The sequence below is a fragment of the Corvus hawaiiensis genome, chromosome 21 (assembly GCF_020740725.1).
Source record: "Corvus hawaiiensis isolate bCorHaw1 chromosome 21, bCorHaw1.pri.cur, whole genome shotgun sequence".
In the NCBI taxonomy this organism is placed as follows: Eukaryota; Metazoa; Chordata; class Aves; order Passeriformes; family Corvidae; genus Corvus; species Corvus hawaiiensis.
The window spans coordinates 10,423,168-10,433,940 of NC_063233.1; the positions used below are offsets into that span (position 1 = coordinate 10,423,168).

The window sequence follows — 10,773 nt, forward strand, 5'->3', positions numbered from 1 at the left end:
AGCCACTGGCAGTGCCTCATGTCCCCGAGAGACCAGGGCTGGTTGGTGCCTCTCTGTCCTGAGCGGGGATGAGACCCCTGTGCTCAGAACAGCCCTGTGCAGTCAGCAGGGGATTTCCAGAGCAGGGACACTCATCCACCCCTCCCACTGAATCCAGGTGTATCCAAAGGTTGTGCTGTGTGGAGGTGGGAACACAGGAGTGGCAGCACCCCCTGGGCTTCAGGAGCCAGCCCGAAGGAGACTGCTATGGGAATGTTGAAGTGAGGTGCTGTGAGCCCACAGAGACTGTACTGACACGCCATCGCGTCACAGGATGAAAGAGAATATGTTTATTTGGTTCTTCCAGGTAAGAGTCAACTATGATTTCCAAAAATAGGTTGAGACTTGTGGGAAGTGCCCTGTGGACGTTTCCCTAAGTCTCAGAGAGGGGATTTGTTGAAATGAAGCACCACGAGAAGGTTAAAAATTCACTGCAGTACAGGACAAACAAAAGAACTTACGAAAGACGAGGGAATAACCAATCCTGCAGGAACTGAGAGCCATGACCCGAGAAGTGAAGAGCAGGAGGACACTATAAATCAAATTACAAAGCTGAAGAACAACTCTGTGTGATTCCTGTGCTCATTAGTGTAGTAAAATCCCTGCCCACAGGCTGTGATCACCCCTTACTCAGATAAGCCCCTTCCCCACAGAGCATGAACAGCAAAAGAAGCGTGCAGGGTACCTGTAAATGAGGCAGAGACTGTGAAACCAATGGCTGCACTATTCGTGGTTGGCTGTAGGGAAATGCTGACTTCTATTGCTTCAGAAGTGTAAAAGTGGGCACCTGGCACGCTCAGGGTGTGACGGCTTTGTTGATTCAGCACCCACCACCCATCTCTGCGTAGATGTGAAATAAAATCACTGTCTCGACTCAGTGCGTGAATCTGCTTCCTCCACACGGGGTGAAAGATCCCAGATTGGGGATAACAGGAAGAGGGAGTGGCCCGGAGGTCTGAGGAGCGCCCGGGGACTGCTGCCCCTGATGTGACAGCACGGTGACACTGTCAGTGCACACAGCAGGAGCTCTGAAACGCCGGCAGAGGTGCTGGGCAGGGTCAGGGGCAATGAGAGCTCCCCAGCACAGCATTTCCCTCCCGGCATTGCCCCGTTTGACTCAGCTGAGGCAGCTGGAACTGGGTCTGGCCACGCAGATCCTTGTGATAGCCCTACCAGGCTCTTTCTTATCAGGGAGCTGCATCAGCAGGAAGCAGCTCGGCTGTATGCACCGAGAGAGCAGGTCCCTGTTCCCCAGCCCTTCTGCTCCCAGGGCACTCCTGGGTCCTCCCCACTCCCTCACCTCTCCTCGGGGTCTGCAGGGACCCCAGGAGCAGCACAAAGCTGGGCCAAACACAGGCAAGGGGTGACCACAGTCCCAGCTGGGCCATGACGGTGTCCTGGCCTCTCCAGTGTCCCCTGGCAAAGCCCAGCCAGTGCTGCTGAGACTCCCCTGGCAGGGCAATCCTCCCCCTCTGTGGGAGTTTCCATCTCATTGTAGGAAAACTCATTATCAGGTACCTACGCTCCGTTAGATTCCGGGGCACTGGATACTGGAAATCACTCTCACCTCTCACAGACCTTGCAGAGAGCTTGTAAAGGCAATGTTAAGGCCGGGGAGAGCAAAGAGAAAACAGAAATGGGGGGTGTGACAGCACAGAGAAGGAGAGGGCAAGGGTTAAACGCAGAGATGTGTCCTTCACCTGATTTCATTCAAATGAGGAGGAGGAACTAATGGGCTGAAGATAAGGACAATGCCGAACTGGGCCATGAATATACACCGGCAAGACAAACAGGAGAACAGATATTCGAGACTTTCACCTAAGGCCGATGAGCTCTCAGAGAAAATAACGGGGGAAAGACTTTCCAGCAGTATCCGCTCCCAAAGGATATAAAAGGCAAGTCCAAAGTGGGGTGGCTGCATCCGGAGGAGCACAGAGCCCTGCGGGGTCCCACGGGGGCGCAGCCTGGGTGCTGCTGGAGCAGGGCTCCGGGAGTGCGGGCAGGTGAGCTGAGCTCCCTCACAGCCTGGGGAACACAGCCACCCTCCCCTGCTGCAGTGCCTCACCCCGAGCCTTTGCAGCTTCTCCCTCCTCCGTTCCCTGCAGGTTCCTCCTACCCCTCCCAGGCCCGACCCTTCCCGGCAGTGGGCAGCCGGGCAGCAGCGGGTGTGGGACTTGGGAGGTGGCTGTGGTCCCATCATCATGGCTCTGCCAGGCTGCGGGGCAGCCAGCCCCTCTTCCCTCCAGCTCCCTGTATTTTACCCTAATATTGCTTTTCCCAGGAGAAGATCTGATTGCTCACCGGGGTTTCTCAGTGGCACAGCTTGAGACAGCGTCAGCTTTCAGAGTGGATCTCCTTGCAGCTCTCACTGACACCGCTGCTCCCAGGTGTCCAACCTTCCTCCCGTGTTTGGGTTTCCAGGAGCCTTCACCCCAATGCTGGCTAAGAAGAAGCCCTTCACCAGTGCCATCGTCGGGGCGCTGGTGGCACTCTCCATCATCGCCCTGGTTCTCAGCCTGGTGAGGGTTGAAGATGTCACGCTGCCACCCACGGTCAAGGTGAGCCCCGAGAAGGTCCCTGAGCACCTGTGGTGAGCCCACTCACCCTGGGCAGGTGCCCAGAGCCAGCAGCTGGTCCGTGGGGCTCGGAGGGGATGTGGGCTCAGGACCTGCCTGGCAGTAGCAGGGTGGGTGTTTTGTCCCCACCTCGGGGTGCAGGCAGAGGAAAGTCAGAGGGGAAGCCTCCTCTGGAGCTCATCACCATGCTGTGCCGGGTTTGGAGATTACCTTGGGGCGGGTGGGTAGGGCAGAGCCCTGCCCTGCTCCCTCTGCTCTGCCAGGGCACGGTACCTCTGTGTGCCCTTTGTTCTGACCCTCACACCATGGCACAAGCATCCTGCCTCCCCCTGTCGTGCCCTGGGCACAGCACCCCACCCCAGCTGCTGGAATGGGCTGGCAGGGGTTCGGGTTCAGGTTTTATGGGGGTGAGGCAGGTGGCTGAGAGCGCCTGGAGAGGCCCTGCCATCCCTGGCCAGGCTGGGTGCAGCCCTGGGGCAGCAGGGAGCACGAGAGGTGGGAGAGCTGCAGGCCCCACGGTGGGGCCAGTGTGGACACAAAAAGTATGTGACCATGAAAGAAAATAAGAAAGCATGAGGAAACAACAGGAAATGTTTGTGTGAGCTGGCATTGCAGCACAGGCCTCAGCAAGGGAATGACGAAGTCCCTTAGTCACTGCGGGGGGCTGAGAGCACTGCTCTGCTCTGCCACGACACAGCTGATGGGTTTTGTGCCTCAGACATGGGTTTTGGGGAATCTTCTGGCCCCTCTGCCTTGGCAGGGCCACAATGGGGCCAGGGCCAGGCTGCTGCTCCTCCACCTTGATTATGTCTTCGTTTCCCTTCCAGTATGGGATGGTGTTTGATGCGGGCTCATCCCACACCTCCCTGTTTGTCTACGAGTGGGATTCAGACAAGGAGAACGACACGGGAGTGGTCAGCCAGACCCTGTCCTGCGATGTGCAGGGTCAGTATCCCCCTGCCATGGGCTCTGCCTGCCCTGTTCGGGTGGTGGGGGGGGGTGACCTGGCGGGACAGCGCTGTCCCTCGGGCTGGCACTGCGGGCATGGGGGAGCCGTGGCTGTGGCCGGGTGTTCCCTGAGCCCCGGGCCCTCAGCGCCGTGGGGTGCCCACGCTCTGGGGGGGACCAAAGCACCTTGATGGTGAATCGGTTTTTGTTCCTCCACCTTGGGGTGCCCCCAGCTGCTGTCCTGGCTGGAGAAGGTGTCACCTGTAGTGACTGGGGACACTGCAGGAAGCATGGGAGATGCGGGAGAGGAATGGAAGTGTGGGTCAGTCAGGTCTCAGGGGCCCTGGGAAAGCCCCTTTGTTGCTAAGAGGTGACAGCCCTCATGGCCCTGTGCCCTCTTGCTCCCACAACCCTGACCTAAGCCGTTCCCATCAGCCCATCCCATGTCCCATCCTGACTCTTTTCCAGGGCAAGGCATATCAAGCTATGCCAGCAATCCCCCTGAGGCTGGCAATTCCTTAAGGGAGTGCCTGGATAAAGCCCTGCAGGTTGTTCCTGCTGAGAAGCAGAGGGATGTCCCCGCCTACCTCGGAGCAACGGCTGGCATGAGGCTACTGAGGTACTGCTGTGGGGCTGGGGGTGACAGCAGGGATAAAGCTGCAACAGCCACTGCCAGGACAGTTCCTGCACAGGCCCAGGACCCCAGCTCCCCCTGTGCCATGAGAAAACCACTGGGGAGGGAGGGGAAGGGGAAAAGGCAGCCTGGGGGGGACACAGGATGCTCAGGACACAGGCTGAACTGTCCTGAGCAATGTCTGCTGGGACGTCCCAGGATGGTGCTGCATGCCCAGTTCCAAGCAAGAAATGCTCTTCAGAGCTCTGTTTGCTCTTCATTATTCCTTGAAAACAAGGAGATTGGGATGCCACCAGGAGCTGTGCCACCTGCCCAGGTGGGTGGGTGCTGGTGGGGCAGAGGTGGGAGGTGAGGAAGTGCTGCAGGTCCTGCCCTCACCTTTCACCAGCCCCTATTAGCTCTCTTCAAATGCCAGCCTTCATTTCATGGCTCTTGGTTTTATGGCTGCAGAAAGCTCATGTTATTTCTGTGCCCTGGCAATCAGACCTGGGAAGGAGCTGGGGCATAGCCTGAAGGTTGCTCACTTCAGAGAGCAAGAACAGCCCTGAGACATCTTCCCCACTGAGAGGTCTGAACCCAGGCTGGAACCTTCCCAAAAAAACCTGGAGGCCAGCAACCAGCCCTGCCTTGGGCACAGCCAGTGGGTGATGCTCAGACCCGGGCCTTGCAGCACAACCCCCTCTAGCCTCCTGCACTTGGGCAGGGAAGGGTGGCCTGGGAAAGCTCTGGGTGACTGGGATCAAGCTGCACTGGAGGGGAGAGGTTGCTCTTGCCCCTAGATTGGCAATGCCAAGCTGAGACTACTGGGATTTACCCCTCGTGAGCAGCTCTGGCAAGTCACATGGCAGGAAACACCCACTCAGACTGCTTGTTGCAAAGCCTGGGAGTATGTGGAACTGGGAGAGAACCAGACCCTTTCCTTGCATTTCCTCTTGTGTAGCTGGCTATGTGTCCTGTCCTTTGCACCCTTCCTAGGGAACAGAACAGCTCAGCAGCAGAGCAAGTCCTGGCCGAGGTTGCTAAAACCATGCAGGAGTACCCTGTGGCTTTCAAAGGGGCTCGAATCCTTACAGGAGAGGAGGAGGGGGCTTATGGCTGGATCACCATCAACTACCTGCTGGACTCCTTCACCAAGGTGGGAGAGGGGTAGAACACCCACTCCTTGGCTAATACAGCTTCTCTGATTTTCGTTAAGCTTTCTCAGTGCAGGAGAGGTCAGGGTTGGCAGCTTTTGGGAATGATCCAGGGGAAAGAGACACATCCTCTGGCTTGCCCACAGCAAGCAAGGAGGGAGAACTCAGGAACGAGGGTATCTGCTAAGAGCTCAGGGCAATCTCCACACCGTGTGGACAGAGGGACTCTCGGGACAGCGAGGTCAGTGCAGCACAGCTGGGCTTTGTCTCCCTGCCCTGGGAAGCTCCATCTCCCTGTGCTGCTGGGAGACTCCAGCTGAAGGCAGCTCAGACCAAAGCTCTGTCCCAGCCCTGCCACAGCTCAGAGTGGTGCTGGCAGTGTCAGGCTCCTGTGGGGGCTGTTGGAGGATTCTTGGATAGAAATCCTTCCTCTTGCACCGGGACCCCTGCAGCCTCCTCGGGAAGGGCAGGTCCCCAAGCCACTCCCGACCAGCACTTTGGCCTGGGGATGGTGACTCAGAGCCAGGTGAGCCCACAGCACATCAGCACCTGCTGACCACCAGAGAGCTCCCTCTCTGTCCTGGCTCTGATAAATACCCCGGCTGGTGGGGGGGCTCACACACAGAGTGAATTTAGGAACAAAATCCTGTTGCCTTCAATGGGATGAGAATTCTGCTCAGGGCATTCTGTGCTACTCCTCTTCCTCTCCTGGCTCTCCCTGGCAGTACTCCCCCAGAGCACACGCGTGGCTTCGTCCGGAGGCAGCCAACATTTTTGGGGCACTGGACCTTGGAGGAGCATCCACTCAAATCAGCTTTATGCCCGAAGGTTCAGCAATGAGCCAGAATGAAGCTTCTGAGTTCACCCTGTATGGGTACAGCTACAACATCTACACCCACAGCTACCTCTGCTACGGGCAGAACGAGATGCTGAAGCGGCTGGCGAAGGAATTAATTGTGGTGAGAGGCAGCTGAGGGGTAATTGGCCTGTGGTGTCATGATGCCAGCCACAGAGCTGTCAATGCAGAAACTAAGGACAGGCAGGGCTCTTCTGGAGAGGCGTCAGCAAGGACTGAGAGCAAGGACAGACTCCTTGGAGCATGGCAGGGCAAATGTGGAGAGGAGCACGGACATCACGGAATCACAGACTGGTTTGGGTTGGAAGGGACTTTAGAGCTCATCTTGTTCCACTCCCCTGCCATGGGCAGGGACACCTTCCACTAGACCAGGGTGCTCCAAGCCCTGTCCAACCTGGCCTTGGGCACTTGCAGGGATGGGGAAAATGTCAAAAGGGGCAGTTTGGGATCTTCTGGCTTTATATGGTGTACAGAAATGCAGGACCAGGCTCTTCTCAGAGGTGCAAAGTGCCAGGAGGGTCTGGAGGAGCTGCAGCTGCATTTTGCTGTCCCCAGGAGTCGTTCCCCAGCACACGAGTCCACCACCCCTGCTACCCAAAGGGCTACAACGAGACCGTCTCGGTGTCCTCCTTCCACGCCAGCCCCTGCACCGAGGGCAGCCACCCGCGCCTGCCCCTGGGCGACAGCAGCGTCACCCTGGAGGGCAGGGGCAACGCCAGCGGGTGCCTGGCAGCCCTCAGGAAGCTGTTCAACTTCTCGGCGTGTGGCCAGAGCCAGGACTGCACCTTCGACGGTGTCTACCAGCCCCCGCTGCGGGGGCAGTTCATTGTAAGGCAAACCCGTCCTCCCACCTCCTCGGAAGGGCGGCCCCGGGGCTGGGGTGTCCCTGCTGCCCCCTGGCACTGTCACCTCCTGCAGGGAACGGGGCAAGGAGCTCCCCAAGCACCACGGCCTGAGGGCGTGCCAGGGATTGCTGCTGGGTGGTTTTCCAGCCAAATCCCCAAATGGGACCATGTTGAGAATCATTGAATCCCAGACTGGTTTGGGGTGGAAGGGACCTTCAAGCTCTTCTCGAGCCACCCCCTGCCATAGGCAGGGACACCCTCCACTATCCCAGTTTGCTCCAAGCCCTGTCCATCCTGGCCTTGGGCACTCCCATGGATTTGTTAATAAAACAGGGGTTTGTCAAACCCCAAGTGTTTGGTGAAAACCCAGGAGTTGAGACAGCAGCCTTCAGGCAAGGCTCTGGCTGTGTGCACCAGCCCCCAACCCATCACCTGCTGGGACAGGGACAACAGTGCCCCGGGACTTCCTGGGATGGGACAAACCCTGTGAAGGAAAATCCCACGTCCTGCTCCAGGCAGCTGCCCGGGGTCCCCACTGCAGCTCACCGGTGTTTCTGTCTCTCACCTTGCAGGCCTTCTCTGCCTTTTACTATAACTTCAAGTTCCTGAACCTGACGGAGGGGCAGCCGCTGGCCGTGGTCAGAGAGGCCATCGAGGGGCTCTGCACCAGGAGCTGGGAGGATGTACGTTCCTCAGGATGGAGGCTGCGTGGAAGATTGACAAGCAAAGGGGTCCTGCGTGGGGAGAGGGAGCAAGGCTGCCTGGTTCTGAGCTGTGCCCTACACAGCAGAGCCACCCCTGAGCTCTGTGTGGAGCCAGCACTGTCCTGCATCCACTCGTGGCTCATACACCCTTGGGGAAAGGGCAGCCAGGGCAGGCAAGGGCAGCAGGATCTCATCTCCAGGAGCTGGGGATGGAGGTGGGAATGGGGATGGAGGTGGGTCTGTAGCAAGGGAGGATGGTGAGAGCAGAGCCAGCTGCTGGCACCATGCTGGAGATGAGTCAAATCTTGGAATCATAGAATTCCGGACTGGTTTGATTTGGAAGGCTCATCTTGTTCCATATCCCTGCCATAAGCAGGGACATATTTCACTAGACCAGGTTGCTCTAAGCCCATCCAGCCTGGCCTTGAACACCTCGAGGGATGGGGTAGCCACAGCTTCTCTGGGCAACAAATGGGGGTGGATAAGCCCAGGGATGTGTCAGCACCCATTGGGGCAGAGAGCAGGAGGCCCTTGCAGGAGGAGGCTGAGATGGGAGAATCTGGGGCAGGAGGAGCTACAATATCCATCTGTGTTTCCATGTGGAGTGTAGATCCTCCCCACAGGAGTTGCACTGTATAGAAATCCAAAATCACTGCCTGGCCCAGAAGTCTCCCTCTGGATGCTGGTGACTGGGCAGCCACTGCCGCTCAGGCAGCACATGTCAGGGCTTTGTCTCTGTACAGAAATTGCCTGTGAATAACTTCCCTTCATCCCCAAACATTCCCCACCCCAGCTGTCTTCCAGCTACCCCAAAGAGAATCCCAAGCGACTGCCTAAATACTGTGCCAACGCCAACTACATCCTCACACTCCTGCTCAATGCGTACAAGTTCAACGAGACCAGCTGGAACAACATCTTCTTCCAGATGAAGGTGGGCAGCGCTCCCAGCCTGTGAGGGGGAGCAGAGCAGCACCCTGTTGTGGGGTGCTGGGGAGAACCAGCCCCATGTTGGGGTGCTGGGGGGAGCCAGCCCCTCTGTGGGGGTACTGGGGAGCAGCGGTCCAGAGAGCCCTGCCTGCCCCCCATCCTGGCGTGGCACTGCTGTGGGGACACGCTGTTCGGGCTGAGCAGGAGCGGGTGGGTGGCCCTGTGGCAGCAGTGGCTTTCCTGCAGGGCTAACCCCCTGTCCCCTCTCTCCGGAGCAGGCGGGGAGCTCCGACGTGGGCTGGACGCTGGGGTACATGCTGAACCTCACCAACATGGTCCCGGCCGAGGCTCCAGCCAGGGTGAAGGGGCACAGGCCTTCCCTGTGGGCTGCGGCCGTCATCTTCATCATCCTCACCCTCGTCTTGGGGCTCGCTGCCCTGCTCCTGCTGCTGTGGGTGTAGGAGCCTGGCCGTGTCTGGGAGCCCAGCGGGATCAGACCAGGGCTGCAGGGCCGTGCTGGAGTCCCCAGTGCAGGACTGGCAGCCTGGGGCTGGCTCTGTGCTGCTGAGCACATTCACCTCTACAGCTCCAGAGCACTGGGGTCTGCTTTTCCATGGGGCTGGCCCCCAGCACGCAGACAGGCACTCTCTGAGGTTTCCAGAGGAGCTCCACTCCCATGGACACCCAATGGGATCAGCCTGCAGAAGCCTCAGCCAAGCCTGTGTGCCTCCTGTCACCGCTCTGCGTGTCACAGACACGGCTCCATCCCACCGGCCTGGCCGTGGGGCTGTGGAGAGCCAGCCTGGCCGTGGGGCAGTGCCCCAGTGCCAGCCTGGTGGGGCACAGTGCAGGCACCTGGGGACAGGGGGCTCCATGCAGTGCCGGTGTGACCACGGTCACCAACAGCCAGGCGGGTCCCTGCCAGCCTGAGGGACGCTCTGGGGTCCCTGTGGGGCTGATGTGGAGATGGGCTTGGAGAGAGAAGGAAAACTGAGCACCCAAAGTCAGAAGTGTGGTCCACGCCCCTCCAGAGAGTCCATCTCATCTCATCATCTCATCAGCTTGTCATGTCATCTCATCCCATCATCACATCTCACCCCTCACCTCATCATCTTCCTTTTCGCCTGGAATAAAGGGATTGAAGCTCCTCAGTGCCTTCCTGGAGACAGCGCTGTCCTACGGGCAGAAGGCCTGGACCCCGTGGGTGTCAGGATGAGGCTCCAGCAGGCTGTGAGTCCTGCCCTGCACGTGCCTCAGCTGGGTCCTGCCCACAGCCTTTGCCCTTGGTTCTGCTCGTTTTTATCTGCCCTGTGGATGGTTCATGTTGCTGTTTGCGTTCCCACAGTGAGGAGCAGACCTTTGGCGTCCCTGTGGAATCCTGGGCACCTCCCAGCTCTCGTCACCCAAATAAACGTTGTAACAGGCAGCACGTGCGGAAATGCCTCTTACTTTGCTCCCAAATAGTTGTGATTTCCTTCCTTCCCTCTCCCAAGTAAGGGCTGGTGATGATGGAGACTCAGGGGAGAGGCAACAAATCTGCGGGAGGTGTCCCTGGAGACACTGAGGTGTCTGCTGGAACTTGGAGAGGAGCCAGCAGCGCACAAGGACAGGCCTTTTCCTTCTGAGAGGAGGGGTCTCAACACACCCATCACTTGGCTGCCAGTGGGACTCCCCAGAAATGTAAGGAACTGCCTCTGCCATGTCCCAGAAGTGTTCCCACGTCACCCTGTGTTGGGAAGGCAGGATGAGCTGTCTGCCAGGCACAGGGTGCAGCTGGACTGGAGAGACCCTCATGCAGGAGAGCAGGGGGCTGTGCCATCCCTCCCTCAAAGGGCTTCCCAGTCCTGGGCAGAGCCCAAGTCCTGTCTACCAGGCCAGTGCCCCCACACCCCAATGGCACGGCCCCTGGGGCTGGTGCTGGCCATGGGAGATTCAGACCCTGACTGGGACGGGGCAGGACACGTGTGCCCCACTCTGCTGTGGGCTGTAACCAGCCCTGTGACAGTCCCACTGCTGCCAGACCGCCCTGATGCCCATCTCCAGCCACCCCACAGCACTGAGGTCCCTAGGCCCCAGCGCTGAGCCCCTGCCCTGCATGGCCAAGCCCTCCC

General features: G+C 58.8%; 1 protein-coding gene across 1 annotated transcript; it reads left to right on the top strand.

The window, feature by feature from the left end:
• The first annotated feature begins 2,281 nt into the window (after window positions 1-2,281).
• LOC125336521 (ectonucleoside triphosphate diphosphohydrolase 8-like) lies at window positions 2,282-9,809 on the top strand. The gene is made up of 9 exons (XM_048325044.1): window positions 2,282-2,597; window positions 3,443-3,560; window positions 4,032-4,182; window positions 5,173-5,332; window positions 6,056-6,289; window positions 6,742-7,014; window positions 7,604-7,714; window positions 8,529-8,666; window positions 8,941-9,809. The coding sequence occupies exons 1-9, from the start codon at window positions 2,475-2,477 to the stop codon at window positions 9,121-9,123; spliced, it is 1,491 nt and encodes a 496-aa protein (XP_048181001.1). The 5' UTR covers window positions 2,282-2,474; the 3' UTR covers window positions 9,124-9,809.
• The last annotated feature ends 964 nt before the right edge of the window (window positions 9,810-10,773 follow it).